Source organism: Globicephala melas, chromosome 7 (assembly GCF_963455315.2).
Source record: "Globicephala melas chromosome 7, mGloMel1.2, whole genome shotgun sequence".
NCBI lineage: Eukaryota > Metazoa > Chordata > Mammalia > Artiodactyla > Delphinidae > Globicephala > Globicephala melas.
In genome coordinates this window covers 77,950,833-77,969,170 of record NC_083320.1, presented here as the reverse complement: position 1 = coordinate 77,969,170, position 18,338 = coordinate 77,950,833, and the positions used below count along the sequence as shown (strand labels likewise).

At 34.1% G+C, this 18,338-nt stretch overlaps 1 protein-coding gene across 2 annotated transcripts in view; it reads right to left on the bottom strand.

Moving 5' to 3' along the window:
* The window catches only part of STAM2 (signal transducing adaptor molecule 2), a 51,089-nt gene that overhangs the window by 11,977 nt on the left and 20,774 nt on the right, over nucleotides 1-18,338 (bottom strand). The window contains exons 2-9 of one of the 2 annotated variants that reach the window (XM_030852784.3): nucleotides 10,408-10,492; nucleotides 9,403-9,478; nucleotides 9,194-9,292; nucleotides 7,918-8,064; nucleotides 6,303-6,372; nucleotides 5,580-5,766; nucleotides 2,220-2,314; nucleotides 98-177 (exon numbers count right to left, since the gene is read on the bottom strand). In XM_030852784.3, the coding sequence (XP_030708644.1) occupies nucleotides 98-177; nucleotides 2,220-2,314; nucleotides 5,580-5,766; nucleotides 6,303-6,372; nucleotides 7,918-8,064; nucleotides 9,194-9,292; nucleotides 9,403-9,478; nucleotides 10,408-10,492 (839 nt within the window). Of the gene's footprint in view, nucleotides 1-97; nucleotides 181-2,219; nucleotides 2,315-5,579; nucleotides 5,767-6,302; nucleotides 6,373-7,917; nucleotides 8,065-9,193; nucleotides 9,293-9,402; nucleotides 9,479-10,407; nucleotides 10,493-18,338 lie in introns of both variants that reach the window. The other variant, XM_030852783.3, reaches the window with a different exon arrangement.

Sequence of the window (18,338 nt, the reverse complement as noted above, 5' to 3'; positions counted from 1 at the left end):
TTTCAATGATAATAAAAATTACTCTTTCCAAGCATTCTCAAGGATAATACATTTTAAGTCTCAACAGTTTAACCATTAAACAAAAGAAGGATCCTACCTCATCTATATAAACAGGCTCAGGCTCTGATTTCTTAATTTCCTCCTCTTCATCATCAATTACATTCAATTTGTCCACAGCTGCTATGGAAACAAAGTAAACTTTAAGTTCCTTAGTATTTACTTTGGTATTTTAGTCATTAATTTATAAGTAGCCTGTGATTATCCATAAGAAAATGGAAACCCTTTAAATAATCATCACATTTCATAATCAATATAAATTATTACGTATGTTCACTCATTCATGCCACAACCATTTATTTAGCCCTTACTACGTGCCAGGCATTGTTCTAGGCATTGGAAATACACCAATGAATAAAGCAGATAAGAATCCCTGCCCTGATGGAACTTACATTCTAGAGGAACAAGTAAGCAATTCATGGGAACTGTCATTACAGACACTTTCCTGAGAACTGAGTGTTATCACTAGGGTGAATATATATATATGAGAGAGTAGACAGAGTATTATCTAATTAGCTAATTTCAGAGTTAAATCTATGAACAACTTCTACACTCTTTCCTTGCTATAAAAAATTATTTTCTATATGTACAAAAAAATAGACTTGATTTCAACCTAACTTTGATAACGGTTAAAGCAACACAAAACAGAAACTTTTCCTAGGAAAAAGAAGGCTGAAAAATAACTTACAAACATACATATACAAAAAACTATTTAAATGCTCACTGGAGTACTGCTATAATGTACTATATTTTAATAAAGTAAATTTTAGTAAAAAAAATTAAAATCAAAATTTATATAACCAAAGAACTTATAAGTCCCAACAGTTATTTCAAATATTTGGCTAACTTTCAAATATGCCCTAAGGAGCAGACCTCAGCATAACATGAGGACTTACTGAAAACCCCAAATATTTTTTCCTTTTAAAACTGCAGCTCAATCTCTCTAGCCTATGCCAAGGGGAAATCACCATAGTATAGGATTCCCTGAGCGTGGTCTATATCAAGTTATTAAAACTAGTGTCTCCAATTTTCATACCTACTTAGAGAGTCAGACTAGAGGAATAAAAAGTATAAATAGTGGCAGAGTACTCAGTATTCATCTCTCTACACTTCATTTTAATTGAATGCATCACCCTACCCATACAAAGATGATGTTACACACAGTGCAGCGAGTTTTCAATTTAAGTTCTTTCTCTAGAACTATAAGGATTAGAAGCAGTATGTCCAGCAGTGAGTCAGTTAGTACAAGTACATTCTAACGGCAGACTAGCTGACTTTAGTATCCTGGCTGTCACCTACTAGCCACATAACCTCAGCATCAGTTTCCTTATCTGTAAAATGAGGTAACAAAAGTACCTATCTCACAGACTTATGAACATTAAACGAAATAGTGCAAGCAAAAGATTTGGCTTAACACCTGACAAATGAGTGCTTAAACACCACTGAGCAATTCTATTTTTGATCCTCACCATCATTAGTGTTATCATCAGCTATTCTTTACACTCAGCTCCCCCCAACTCCCTGCCTGCCTAACAAATGGAAGCTTTCTCTGTATGGTTGGCAGCAGCTGAGGGGAACGGTCTATGGCTGCAAAACTGAGTGAAGTTCAGAAGATCTGAACTAGGGACCTACTGCCTTGATTACATGACTTTGTTATTGTTCTGAGTTCGCTAGGATCAAATCAAGGTGAGGAAAAGTCTAAAACTTAGGCGTACTCCTAACCCCTGTAATCAAACTCAGCACTTGTCAACCAGTTCTCCCAACCACCACCCCACCCCCAGCCCGCTTTGATACTGTGCTTCAGTGATGAATAAAACAAATATTTGTTTGTACTGAACAAACACATACTGCCTCTTAAACTATAATTACATTGATTTAAATATTTACATGGTCAAGCACAGCTTATTTTATGCCTTAATTGTACCTCTGTACATTAGCTCTCAAAGGATTTAAAATATAATGATAAGGAAATAACTCTTGGAATTGACCTGGGATAAGTTAATGCCTTAATTTGGTAAGCAGTATGTTACACTGTATTCCTTATAAATAAATGATTTAAAACAAGAGTTAAATGCCAATCTACTTTATATTTCAAACTGAACCACAAAATTCAAGTTAAAAAAAACTTCAATAGATTCAACCTTCCCTCAGACTTAACTTACCTGCCTCAGGTTCTATGTTTAAATTAGTTGTTACAAAATTAGATGGGAAGAGTCCTATTCCTCTGTGATTTTCTCCTTTCCACCAATTGGCATCACTGAAAATACAGTACAAAAATGTCACTTGTTACTCTACATTTCAGTACACTAATGTCAAGAGTAATTAAGATAAAAATTAAATTTAGCCTACTTTGAAAATACCAGCTCAAATCCCACTATATTTAAATGTAGTTCTTCTTAAACTTAATAGGAACTATAAAAAAGCACAAATAAAACAAAACATCCATACTCCCATACTTAAATTTAGAACCAATCAGCAACTGGTCATATTTGATTCTGGGCCTTAAAAAAAATCAAAACATTATAAATAACACTGAAGTTTCCTTTATCAACATCCCCAAGTCCCAAACTCACATCCATCTTTCATACCACCACTATCAAGTTGGTATGTCACCTTCCTTCAAGTGTATTTTTTATTCTTTTACTATATCTATATAGTAAACTCTATAGATATAAATATCTATATAGTAAACTCTATAGATATAAATATCTATATAGTAAACTCTATAGATATAAATATCTATATATCTATAGATATCTATATACCTATAGATATCTATAGTCAGCTCTATAGATATAAATACTAGTCATTATAGATCTTTTAAATTTTATGTCAATACTTTCAGCTCTTGCTTATTCCTTTTAAAGATGCATCACACAAACATGGCATATTTGATTTATCCATCCCCATACAGGCAGACATTTAGGTTATTTCCAGTCTTTCACCCTTATGAAGATTGGGGCAATAATCATTCTAGATTTTAGGGCGTACATGCAACAATTCTCTAGCTTATTCACAGACATGGACTTGCAGGGCCACAGAACACGTTACTAGTATTGCCAAATGTTCCCTAAAGTGGTTGTGGCAATTCACCATCCTCCTTTCCCTCAGCAGTGTGTGAGAATGTCATTTCTGCTCACACGTGTTAACTGTCCAATCAACACATGATGTCACACAGGAGAAATCATCTCACTGCTGTGCTCATCTGCACTTCTGAGCATCCAAAATGCCTTTTCTGTAAACTGCTCGTTCATACCTTCTGTCCACTTTTCGTTTTCCACTGGGTCATTTGTCTCTTTTCATGGATATGTAGGAGTTCTGTACATATTCTGATTAGCATTTGTTTGTCTGCATTATGCAAATACCTTCTCTCAAACTGTCACTGTCTTTTAACATATGCTTACAGTTTTATTGCATGTTGTTTTCTGTTTCTATAATCAAATTTAGCAACCTTTTATGGTTTACACTTTTTAATTTTTTTTTATTTTTTAAAATATTTATTTATCTGGTTGTGCTGGGTCTTAGTTGCAGCAGGTGGGCTCCTCAGTTGCAGCACGTGGGCTCCTTTAGTTGCGACACATGGGCTCCTCAGTTGCGGTAGGTGGGCTCCTTAGTTGTGGCATGTGAACTCTTATTTGCAGCATGCATGTGGTATCTAGTTCCCTGACCAGGGATCGAATCCCTGCATTGGGACCATGAAGTCTTATCCACTGCACCACCAGGGAAGTCCCTACACTTTTTTAAAAAAGAAATCTTTCTCTATCCTTGAACTCCTATTCTCCTATATATTTGTTTAATAGTTTCAGGTTTTCCTTTATATCCCTCTCCCACGTTTAGTTCTTTAAATTTGGAATGAAATTTTATGTACTGTGTGAAGCTGAATCAAATTTTATTTATACTGCACAAAAAACCATCCCAGCAAAATTTACTTAATAGTACACCAATTTTTCTACTGATTTATGATAGCCTATCTTTCAAACAGCAAGCTGCTATCTTTCATGAGCCTATTTTTGGATTCCATCCTGTTGCAACAGTCTATGTATTTATTTACTACAGCTTGTTAATATGCCTTGATACTTGGCAGGGTAAGTACCTTCCCTATGTTACTGTATACCTTCACATTTCCATATTAATGTTAAAATTAAAATGTTTTCAAGTTCTCTAAAAAAAAGTCTTATTGGGCTTTTAATTGGAAATGCACTGTTTATACATTAACATTGGAAAAATTAAATCTTTACAATATTAAGGTTTCTTCACCATAAACATGGTATCTCTCTCCATTTATATTTACATAAATATATTACATATATTTATATTCCTTTGTATCTTTCAAAGAATTTTATAATTTTTTCCATAAAGTCCTTATGTACCTTTGTTAGGTTTATTTATTCCTCAATCATTTATAATTTTTGTGACTATAGAGAATGACATTTTTTTCTACTACATTTTCTAAATAGTTGTGATTAAAGCATACCACTGATTTTTGTATACTGAGCTTATATCCAACAACCTGATGAACTCTTATCAGTTTTAACAGTTTGATCATTGATTCTCTTGGACCTTGTAAATGGACAGCCACAGAATCTGGAAATGATAATTTTGTCTATTCCTTTCCAAACACCTGAAATAGACCCCCTGGATAAGCCTTCTTTCCTAGATGCTTGTACCAGGTGTGATTCTGCTTTCTTCTGGACCCCAACGTTACCTCTTATGGCATTCACAATCTGCATCCCACCTAATTACCTCTAACTTTAACTTCCTTACTTTATTCTAGGTTTCATGAAGAAAGAACTGTGCCCTCGGTCACTTTTTTATTATAAACACAGCTTATTTACATAACATTTTCTCAATAAATATTTACTGTAGCAAAGTAAAATGATTTTATGTATCTACACATTTAAAAATATACTAATGTATCCTTACTAAGTTATTTATAATGGATACCAAATACATTTGCAATCTCTCTTCACAGCAACAAGCTATGAGGTCTCACTCTTGCTAAATTTCATCAATTTCTTTTAAAAGCAAAGTAAAATAGACTTAGGCCCAATACAGACAGATCTATTCTTTATTACAACTTTAAGTGATAGAGAAATTGCGAGGGAGAGGCAGTAGCAGATTAAGAATTGCGGAGGAGCTGAGTAGTTTTTGGTTGCACTGATCAAAGGTAATATAACTATATCTCTTCCTAAAGTTTTTTTTTGCCAGTAATTTTAGAATATACAACTCCTAATATAAATGCCATTCAGATGACTGAATATTTCTGTTTCCCAATTGTGATAATAAACAATATTATTTAATACATTTTTAATCCAAGATCTAAAGAATACTTTATTACCAAATTTAACAAAAGAATAAGAAACTCACACTACCCAGTCTAATTTGAGAAAAAAATAACTAAGGTAGAAAAGGTTCTAGTACGATTTAAATACACCAAAGTCAAAAGCTGAATATCCAGCATTCTAAATTAAGGGTATTATACTTAATAACTTCAAAATATTCAAGAAATATTTAAAACATACCTGTCATCCAAAACAATAATAATTTCACCATGTTTAAAGGTGAGTTCATTGTCCTCCACAGCTTCAAAATCATATAAAGCTCTCACTTTCCTTGCAACTTTATTATTTGATGGAATTTCTGCAGATGGATATAAAGATTTTGTCTCTGTGTGCTGCTGCTTCTGCTCTTGCAATGATAATTCAATAGCTAGTTTGAAAAATTAAAATACAAAAAACAAGACAGCCAGAATTAATTCTTATTTTTTAAAACTTTAATAAGAAATATTACATAATGTACTATTTAATAAGAATAAATCAAGTGAATATCTTATTTGTCCAGTTGAATGCTAAACAATTAGCTTTTGTGGGGGCAGGAAGGGGAGAGGGGACAGGGCAGAGAACCATGACATTTTTTAAAATAAGTTTTTGCTCATTCCTTATTATCACAGTCTGTCATATATAGCAGCTATTATTTTTACAGCAAACAGATTGTGACATTATAATATGGGTAGCTTTCCATATAGGACAAGTCATGAACATATTTCTGTGCTTGACTCATAACTTTGGCATTAAAGAAAAGGTGAAATGTAATCTCGTCAAAGGTAGGACATTAAATACATGTTACTGACAACGCTTATGAGTTCAATCAATCTTATATCTCGTCAATTGTTTCTCTTACTTTTCAGACTCCACTAGTTTTTAGATTAGCAACACTAAATTACACGTGCATGATCCTTTATTTACCTTTAGCTATATCCTCATCTTCTTTGTTTTTGTTCAATGACGTACCATTCTTGGCAGCAACTGAGACAGTCTGTAATGTATGAGTAAAATGAACACAACTACCTTTTCAAGGAAAACACAAGCTCTATGATTATTCGCTCATGCTAATTAAAAAGTTAATTAAGTTCCACTTAAAAGTGAAGGTCTTTGTGATAATATTAAGTAGTTGTTTTCAAGCACTAAAACAGAACATCAGAATTTTCAAGAAAACATTAAAAAAATCACAAAGGGCACGAACCGGCTTACATTTTGCATAAATCTTAGTATCTGACACAGAACCTGGCATACAGAAAGTACTTAAATATGAATCTCTCCTGATTGCACTTCCTGATCTCAGTGGTCCAAGGTCTCTCATTCAGTGAGAGGTGCTATACTGCTACAGGCACAGGGCTATGCGAGCAGTAGAAGCAAGAAGCCATGATAATGACTGAAGAAAAGAGGAGGGAGGACGCAGACAAAAGGTGCAGCTCTAGGCATACACGTTAAGCCCCCTTTTACTACTCATTGTGTTTGAATGGTGGTGGCTCTTCAGGCATAGCAGAGGACTAAGGAAGGTCATGGTTAAACTTAAAGGCATGGAAGACAGAGATGTCCAGGATTCTGAACCATCAACCAGTTCTTTAACACAGATTTTTGAGAATGACCTGCAGAAAGGACAGAGCAGGAAAATGCTAGACTTTTGTTACTTATAAGGTTTTTATCTCAAAATTCTATCTTGAACCCTTAGGCCTGGTCAGCTATAAAGGTTCTTTTTGTGTCTTCAGTCTACAGTCCAAAATTTTAAAAAAATATACAGTACTTCTCTTAGTCTCTTTGCCTAGCCCACATCCTGGAAAAGAAGAGGCACTGAGAGCAAAAGCCAAGACACAGTGTTTTTCTCCCACAGACTAAAAAAAACAACCTACTCTGTGACTCATCATCCCTGCTCCCACCCCTGTCCTACTAAAGCTACCCCGTACATCTCCAAATAAATTTCTCATCTTATAGTTCACCCCATCTTATATGTAAACTACACTATTCACTCCAGGCATATTCATTCTTCAACAAACAGGTCTTGAGCTTTCTCAAGTCCATGAACTGGTTCATGTCATTCCTTCCTTGATGACCTCTTTACTCCTCTCTACATACTGAAATACATTCCAGCCTAAAAATTCTACTCTTCACCTTCTTCACCATCCCAATCTGTAGTTAACCTGGCATCTAGCTTGTGTATCCCTCATCCATATTTGTCAATTATAACTAGTTATTTTTCACATGTATATAGTTACCCTCCAAATTGACTATAAATTTCTTGAACATAAGGGCTCTCTCACACATCTATGCCTTTTGCATGACTCTACATTCAGAGTAGCATTAAACAGATTATTTATGGATGATTCACTTCTCAAAGTTCTCATTTGTAGAAGTAATTCACTTGACAATTACAATGTCTACTCAATATAAGGCACTACGCTAGACAGACTCCTGTAGAGTGCAGGTAAGCAATGATGACTAAGATAAACCTTGCCAGCTTTTACCCAAGGTATATATCTTCAAAATAGTATAGGGTCAACCATGAGTCTGAATGATCTCTTACCTGAGAACCTGCTGAAGGAAAAGTAATTCCTTCTTCTTTCATAGATTTAATAGTTGCAGATATCAGACTAAACTGTGGGTCCTTCTGAAATTCTTCTGACCACTCCACCATTAAAGATTTCAGTTTTTCACATACTTTAGGATGAGCCTTTTAAAGAAAAGGCAAAGAAAAAAATTGTTAAAATAAGTACTTGAATTATTTAACAAAGAGAATTACCACCAAAATTCTCTAATTTTATGAACATCAACAAAAGTCTAGCAATCCTTAGCCTAAATGAGCACTTGATAAATGCTTATTTACATTTTAATATATAGTTGTTTCTTGGAAAATTACTTTTTTTTTTTTTTTTTTTGGCGGTATGCGGTCTTCTCACTGTTGTGGCCTCTCCCGTTGCGGAGCACAGGCTCCGGACGCGCAGGCTCAGTGGCCATGGCTCACGGGCCTAGCCACTCCCTGGCATCTTCCCGGACCGGGGCACAAAACCGTGTCCCCTGCATCGGCAGGCGGACTCTCAACCACTGCGCCACCAGGGAAGCCCAGAAAATTACCCTTTTTGAACATCAACATTTATGCCTTATACAATGACAATGAATCTATTATATTCAGAGGTTATTTCTTTTATGTTTTCTTAATATTCTCAATATTAGATTAAGCTTTTCATATCAACTAAACTAAAATTCTGATATTTTTGCCACTAATAGCATGAGAATAGTGCTTCAGAGCTTCTAACAGAAATAAATTAATAACAACCCCATCAAGAAGACCCTCTCCACCCTGCTCTAAAATAAAGGCCCCCTTTGCTCACCATCTCTAATGGGAATCAGGACAGAATGGTGGTTAGTTTGGACTCTGAAGTCACAGAAACCAGAATATGAACATCAACTATGCCACTTAGTAGCTGCATAACCTTAGACAAGTTACTTAACTTCTCTTAAGTCTGTTTCTGCATCTATAAAATAGGAATGATAAGGGAATCTAACTTCTAAGGGTTGTTAAGAGCTTTAAAAAAGGTAGCATACATAAAATGCTTAAAGCAGTGACTGCTAACCCTCAATAAAGATCAGCTATTATCACTAATATATATGATTTGGGGAGGAAAACAGTTTTTGGTGTTACAAATGCAAACAACAAATTTTAGAACAGAAAGTTTTTTTCATTTCAAATCTATTTAAAATGATTTCCCTTACTATACAACTCTATTAATGCTTTATATAGTTAAAAATAACACAGCATATATATTTTTTAATGACAAATTTCTTCTCTTTTTAAAATTTACCTTATTTTTTATCACAGCACGTACTTCTGTTGCAAAATCACGGGAACATACTTCTAAATGAAATATCTTTCCACAGTTTGCCACACAAGCCCCAAGAAGCTATTAATTAAAATAAAAATCAATATATAAATGTTGAGATATTATCTTACTTAACTGAAATAAATACACATTTAAAATTTGGGTGAAATAATAACAAGACTTTCACTTACAGTTAACGCCTGCAGAGCAACATGAGGAACCTTATGATTTACCCTTTTCATTATGGCTTTTAGGCAATCTTTTGCTCTAAAAAAATGAAGAAGGTTAAGTATTCAGAATTTCAATTCAAACATTTACTTTTAAATTTAAACTTATTTGGTAGCAGAATACCTTATATATACACCTGCAAATGTCACTTCATTAAAGGACTCAATCTATCAAATGATCTTACACAATGTTTTGCTCATAGACTTGTAGAACTTAAAAGAAAAAAAAGAAAAAGAAAACTTGTTGCAAAGGTTGTACATTCCAAAATCAAAAATGAAGAGCCAAATCATTTCAAAAAAGGTCAGTCAACACAAGAGAATAATATCATATAAATTACCTTTTCATTTCTTCAAGACAGACTGAGCTTTCACAGAGCAAATTCTTATCTTGTGGGAAAAAAAACTAGCAAGATATACAGTCTCAAAAGATTTAAGTATAAACATGCATGAATGCACTTTGAAAAGCTGTAATGTTAAAACAAATGCTTTCATCAGTCTTCTAAACTTCTAACGTATACTCAGTTCAGCTTGACTGCTCCATTCCATCCCCAAAGCACCATTATTTATATTCATTTTTTCATTATGATTTATTGCATTTACCTATTCATTATTGAAAGGTCTTTTTAGTATATATGTTTTATGTTATTGTATTTACCTACTTCATTATTAAACATGTCTAAGTCACAGGGGAATTCCCTAAATAATTAAGTCTATTCATTGTTAACGTGTGTCCCTGCTGTAAAAAGGCTTTAATTATGTGTTTTAATATTTCAAGTTTTTGGTCAATTCTTTTCATTTGTTCTTTCAGGATGAGGTTAACCACATAAATCCAGCCACCCAGCATGTCTTTACTTTTATCCCCCAAAAGGAAATAGTAAAAATCCCATTTTCCTTCCAAAGTTACATCAGGATAAGAGACACAGATTATTAAGTTCCTAGACATTCAGCGGGCATGACTGGGCATCTTACCCATTAGGAGTGCTTCCAACTTTGTCACATATGTCCATAATAAGACTCCAATCTTCTGTAGTGTTGTACTCATTTGTGGCCTTTTCTATAAGAGATAAGCACACACAAAAATAAGGATGTCTTGCATAACAATAAATACCAAGAAAGACATAAAAGCAGCAAGAGAAAAGCAACCAGTTACACACAAGGGAACTCCTGTAAGACCATTAGCTGACTTTTTGACAGAAACTCTACAGGCCAGAAGAACATGGCACAATATGTTTAAAGTGATTAAAGGAAAAAACCTACAAACAAGAATACTCTAGCCAGCAAAGATATCACTCAGATTTGAAGGAGAGATGAGTTTCACAAACGAACAAAAGCTAAGAGTTCAGCACCACTAAGCTGGCTTTACAAGAAATGTTAAAGAGACTTCTCTAAGCAGGAAAGACCACAACTAGAAATACAAAAATTATGAAAGGAAAAATCTCACTGGTAAAAGCAAATATACAGTAAAGGTAGTAGATTAACTACTTACAAAGCCGGTAGGAAGGTTAAAAGACAAAAATAGTAAATTCATCTACAACCACAAGAGTAATTAAGGGATACAAAAAATGAAAAATTATAAAATATGACATAAAAAAATTAAAAATGTAGGGAAATGTAAGGTGGTTAGAATGTTTTTGAACTTAAGGTCATCAAGTCGGGACTTCCCTGGTGGCACAGTGGTTAAGAATCCACCTGCCAATGAAAGGGACATGGGTTCGAGCCCTGATCCTAGAAGATCCCACATGCCGTGGAGCAACTAAGCCCATGTGCCACACTACTGAAGCCCACATGCCTAAATCCCGTGCTCTGCAACAAGAGAAGCCAAAGCGATGAGAAGCCCGTGCACCGCAACAAAGAGTAGCCCCCGCTTGCCTCAACTAGAGAAAGCCTGTGCACAGCAACGAAGACCCAATGCAGCCAAGTATGTAAATAAAATAAGTTAATAAAAAAAGAAGTCATCAAGTCAAAAAATATACATATGATTATATATATATGTATATGTCTCGATATATATCTATATGTTGATATGTATAAACTTCATGCTAACCACAAATCAAAAACCTACAATAAGGACTTCCCTGGTGGCGCAGTGATTAAGAATTTGCCTGCCAATGCAGGGGACATGGGTTTGAGCCCTGGTCCAGGAAGATCCCACATGCCGCAGAGCAACTAAGCCCGTGCACCACAACTACTGAGCCTGTGCTCTAGAGCCTGCGAGCCACAACTACTGAGCCTGTGTGCCACAACTACTGAAGCCCATGCACCTAGAGTCTGTACTCCACAACAAGAGTAGCCACTGCAATGAGAAGCCTGCGCACCACAATGAAGCATAGCCCCCACTCACCACAACTAGAGAAAGCCTGTGCGCAGCAATGCAGACCCAACGCAGCCAAAAATAAATAAATAGATTTACTAAAAAAACCCACCCCAAAACCTACAATAGATACGCATACAAAAAAGAGAAAAGAATCCAAATGTAACACTAAAAATGGTCATCAAATCACAAGAGATCAAAGGAAAAAGGAACAAAAAAGAACTACGATAACAACCAGAAACAATTCACAAACTGGCAGTAAGTACAAACCTATCAATAATTACTTTAAATGTAAATGGACTAAATGCTCCAATCAAAAGACACAGGGTGGCAGAATAAATTAAAAAACAAGACTTGTATATACATGCTGCATACAAGCAGCTCACTTTAGATCGAAAGATACATACCAACTGAAAGTGAGTGGATGGAAAAAGGTATGTGTTCCATACAAATGGAAACAAAAAGAAAGCTGGGGTAGCAATATGTATATCAGATAAAACAGACTTTAAAACAGACTGTAACAAGAGACAAAGATGGACATTACATAATGATAGAGGGATCAATCCAACAGAAGATACAACAATTGTAAATTATGCACACAACGTTCAAGCAGCTAAATACATAAAGCAAATATTGACAAACAGAAATGGAAATATTGACAGTAATATAATAATAGTAAGGGACTTTATCACCCCATTTACATCAATGGACAGATCATCCAGACAGAAAATCAATAAGGCAACACTGGCCTAAATGACACAATAGAGCAGATGGAACAAACATATATAGAACATTTCATCCAAAAACAGCAGGATACACATTCTTTTCAAGTGCACATGGAACATTCTCCAGGAGAGATTATATGCTAGGTCAAAGAACAACTCTCAATAAATTTAAGAATGAAATCATACCAAGCATCTTTCTCTGACTACAGTGGTATGAGACTAGAAATCAACTACAAGAAAAAAACTGCAAACACAAACACATGGAGGCTAAACAATATGTTACTAAATAACCATGAGCCGCTGAAAAAAAATCAAAGAAAAAATAAAAAAAGTACCTGGAGACAAATGAAACTGGAAACATAATGATCCAAAATCTTTGGGACACAGCAAAAGCCGTTCTAAGAGGGAAGTTTATAGCAACAGAAGCCAGGCTCAGGAAACAAGAAAACTCTCAAATAAACAACCTACACCTAAAGGAACTAGAAAAAGAAGAACCAACAAAATGCAAAGGTTAATAGAAGAAAGAAAATAAAGACCAGAGCAGAAATAAATGAAAGAGAGACTAAAAAAACAATAGAAAAGATCAACGAAACTCAGAGCTAGTTCTTTGAAAAGATGAATAAAATTGATAAAACTTTAGACAGACTCAACAAGAAAAAAAGAGAGGGCCCAAATAAATAAAATCAGACATAAAAGAGAAGTTATGACTGACAATGCAGAAATACAAAGGATCATAAGAAATTACTATGAACAATTGTATGCCTGTAAAAGGGGCAACCTAGGAAAAATGGATAAATTCCTAGAATGTACAATCTCCCAGGACTGAATCAGGAAGAAAAAAAAACATGAACAGACCAATTACCAGTAATAAAATTGAATCAGTAATTCAAACAAACAAACAAAAACACCCTCCAAGAAACCAAAGTACCAAAGTCCAGGACCAGAGGGCTTCACAGGTGAATCTATCAAATATTTAATGAAGAGTTAACATCTACTCTTCTCAAACTATTTCAAAAAACTGAAGAGGAACGAATGCTTCCAAACTCAGTCTACCAGGCCAGCATCATCCTGATATCAACACCAGACAAAGAAATCACACAAAAAAAGAAAATTATAGGCCAATATCACTGATAAGTATAGATGCAAAAATCCTCAAAAACATATTAGCAAACCAAATTCCACAATACAGTAAAAGGATCATACACCACAATCAAGTGGGATTTATCCCAGTGATGCAAGGATGGTTCAACAACCACAAATCAATCAATGCGATACACCACATTAACAAAGTGAAGAATAAAAATCATATGAGCATCTTAATAGAAACAGCTTTTCACAAAATTCAAAATCCATTTGTGATAAAAACACTCAATAAAGTGGGTATAGAGGAAACATACCTCAAAGTAATAAAGACCATATATGAAAAACCCAGAGCCAACCTCATACTCAATGGTGAAAAGCTGTAAGTATTTCTCCTAACATCAGAAAAAAGACAAGGATGCCCACTCTTGCCACTTTTATTCAGCAGAGTATTGGAAGTCCTACCCACAGCAACCAGACAAGATAAAGAAATAAGGGGAATCCAAATTAGAAAGGAAGAAATAAAACTGTCACTGTTTGCAAATGATATACTATATGTTGCTTTTCTATATGTTAACAACAAACTATCAGAAGGGAAAATTAAGAAAATAATCCCACTTACAATTGCATTAAGAAGAATATAATTCCTAGGAATAATCTGACCAATGAGGTAAAAGACCCATAGTTAGAAAACTACAAGAACTGAAGAAAGAAGTTGAAAACAACGATGTCCTGTGTTCTTGGATTGGAAGAATATTGTTAAAATGACCATACTACCCAAGGCAATTTACAGATTCAATGCAATCCTTATCAAAATACCAATGGCATTTTTCACAGAACTAAAGCAAATAATTCTAAAATTTGTACATAATCACAAAGACCCCAAATAACCAAAATAACCTTGAGAAAGAAGAGCAAAGCTGGAAATATCACACTAGCTAATTTCAAACTGCTAAAAAGCTACAGTAATCGAAACAGTATGGTCCTGACATAAAATAGACACATGGATCAATGGAACATAATAAAGAGCCAAGAAATGAACAACACACTTATATGATCAATGAATCCATGACAAAGGAGGCAAGAATATATAATGGGGAAATAAATTCTTCAATAAATGGTGTTGGGAAAACTGGAGAGCTACATGCAAAAGAATCAAACTGGACTACTTTCTCACACCATATACAAAAATAAAGTCAAAATGGATTAAAGACCTAAATGTTAAGACCTGAAACCATAAAACTCCTAGAAGAAAACATAGGCAGAATGCTCTCTGACATCAGTCTTAGTAGTTTTCTTTGGATATGTCTCTTCAGGCAAGGGAAACAAAAGCAAAAATAAACAAATGGTACTACATCAAATTTAAAGATTTGGCACAGTGACAGAAACTATCAACAAAACAAAAAGGCCACCTACTGAATGGGAGAAGATATTTGCAAATGATATATCTGATAAGGGATATCCAAAATACACCAAGAACTCATATAACTCAACATCAAAAAAAGCCATCAACCCAATTTAAAAAATGAGCAGAGGAAATGAATAGACATTTTTCCAAAGAAGACTTACAGATGGCCAACAGACACATGAAAAGATGCTCAACATCACTAATCACCAGGGAAGTGCATATCGAAACCACAATGAGATACCACCTCGCACTTATCAGAATGACTATCATGAAAAAGACAACAAATAACATGTGTTGGCAAGGATGTGGAGAAACGTGAAATCTCGTGAACTGCTGGTGAAACTGTAAATTGGTGAGCCACTATGGAAAATGGTATGGAGGTTCCTCAAAAAATTAAAAATAGTACTGCCATGTGGTCCAGCAATTTCACTCTGGGTATTTACCCAAAGAAAATAAAAACAATAATTCTAAAAGATATATGCACTTCAATGTTCACTGCAGCATTATTTATAAAAGCCAAGATATGGAAGCAATCAAAGCGCCCAGCAAAAGATGAATGGATTAAGAAGATGTGGTGTGTGTATATACATGTTATGTAATGGAATATTACTCAGTAATATTCTAAAAAAATGAAAAAAATATAATTGCCATTGTGACAACATGGATGGATATAAACAATATTATGCTAAGTGAAATAACTCAAAGAGACAAATACTGCATGAACTCACTCATACGTAGAATCTAAAACACAAAACAAAATGAAACAAATCGAAACAGACTCAACAAATGTGGGTGGTTGTCAGAAGGGAGGGATTTGGCAGGGTTGGGGGGGGGCAATAGATGAGGGGAATATTTTAAAACTTCAGTTTTAAAATAAATAAGCCACAGAGATAAAAATACAGGATTAGGAATACGGTTAATAATGCTGTAATAACTTGATATGGGCACAGATGGTTACTAGACTTATTATTATGGTGATCATTTCATAATGCACCCAAATGTCAAATCACTATGTAGTACTCCTGAAACTAACAATATTTTACATTAACTATACTTCAGTTAAACTACAGTAAAATAAAATAAAAATACCAAGAAAGGCACAGTAGTTAAGATTGAGAAGTCTTACCTTTTCTTTTGCCAAATATAAAAGTTGCACAGAAAGATTTCAGACAATGAGTACTTTTATTAATTTCAATTTTAAGTTGTATAATTAAATGTGCTGAGGTACACCAATAAAATGTCTTCTAAATAATTAAATACTAAATAAATTTCAAATGATCAATAATTCTACCAAATTCTTACTTCAAAGAAAGCCTTAAAAATGTGTTACAATATAAGGAAACATGGAGTGAACTGCTCACTGAAGCATTTTTTTAAGAGCAAAAAGGAAAATGGATTAAGAAAATACAGTAAATTCATATAACAGAATGTGAAAATGAGTTATAAAGAACTGAACTGTCCAAAAATCTGTAAATCTCAAAATGATTTGTTTGGCTTATGCTGAGTTTAAAAAGCTTATATATAACATTCACATGAACTTTTAAAACAGCTAAATTGAGATATAATGCACATCCCAATACAATTCACCATTTAAAGTGTACAATTCAATGTTTTTAGTATATTCACAGAGTTGTGCAACTATCACCACTATCTCACTTTAGAACATTTTCATCATCCTAAAAATAAATCCCTAACCATGGGAAATCACAGCCCATTCTCCCCCTAGACAACCACTAATCTACTTTGTTTCTATACGTTTTCTGGACTTCACATATAAATGAAATCATAAAATATACAGTCTTTTGTAACTGGCTTCTTTTACTTAGTATAATGTTTTCAAGGCTCATCCATGTTGAAGCAGGTATCAGTACTTCATTCCTTTTTACAATGTTGAATAATATTTCATTCTACAGATATACCTCATTTTATTTATCCGTTCACCAGCTGATGAACATTTGGGTGGGGTTTTCTTTGTGGCTTTTCTGGCTAAGTTTGAATAATGCAATGCTGCTATGAACATCCGTGTACAAGTTTTTGTGTGGATATATGTTTTCATATCTCTTTGGCATATACCTAGGAGAACTGCTGAGTTGTATGGTAACTGTTCAATTTTTTTAGGAAATGGCAAACAGTTTTCCAAAGCAACTGTATCATTTTACATTCTTACTAGCAATATATGAATGTTTCATATAAAATTAAAACTTTCTGTTTTAAAAAAACATTTAAAAGTATGCTCTATTCTTTAGATATACATATACAGACAGTAAATATATTAACATATGCACAAGAATGATAAACACCAAACTGGAGGTGGATGGGGAATTAAAACAATGTACACAGGGACTTAATTGTATTTGTAAACTTTTGTTTATTAAGTTGCAAAGTGAGTATGCAGAAATTCTTTATTTTATTCTCAGTATCTTTTTTTGTGGTCTGAAATATTTCATGATCAAAATAAAAATTAAAAATGTAAATTTTTAAAAAGCATGGTCAAACTATAGTAATTTAATTATGTAGCATGTTTACTCTTTTACAACTTCAATATCAAGAGGGACAATACAATTTTTTTCTACTAGTATAGAGAAGTGGGGATATAAAAACTAGCACTTTAGAAACATTTTCCTTATGTCTTTTCCCCTTTTAATAAATATATCCTATGATTTCAAATACAGACAAACCTGGGTACTATATACATATAAGGGTACTATTATCACTATGATAAACAGAAAGGATGGTAGGAATCTAGAGTAGCTCCTTTTCTAAAGGCAAGGGATAGTAAAAGAAACCAAAAAAATAAACAGGCTTATTAGCAAACAGCTATATTTTGCAAGTAGGAAAGAAAAATACAGAATCCAGTTGACCTCAATTAAATACTGTAACAAACTTTTAAAAATCATGCAAATTGGGGGCTTCCCTGGTGGTGCAGTGGTTGAGAGTCCGCCTGCCGATGCAGGTCCCGCGGGTTCATGCCCCGGTCTCCGCAGCGGGAGAGGCCACAGCAGTGAGAGGCCCGTGTACCGCAAAAAAAAAAAAAAAAAAAAAAATCATGCAAATTGCCTAACACAATTTAAGGATAAAAGGCAATTATTCTGACATATGTGATGAAATGACAAGTCAGAGACTTCAGAAAAGTAATATATTTTTGCCTACCATAAGTTCTAGACTCAAGCACCAAGCTCTGTAGGTGGAAACATCTACTCAGGTCCAGCTTCTTCCCTTGTACAAAGATGACTAACTCTTCTACAGGGAAAGTCAGACCAGGCTATATTTTTCAGAGGTTTAAAATGCTTAACTATTTCTTAATTACATATCTAATAATTCCAGTGAATTCAAAAGTACAGACAAGAAAAAAAAGAAAGCAAAAATCTTCTAATTC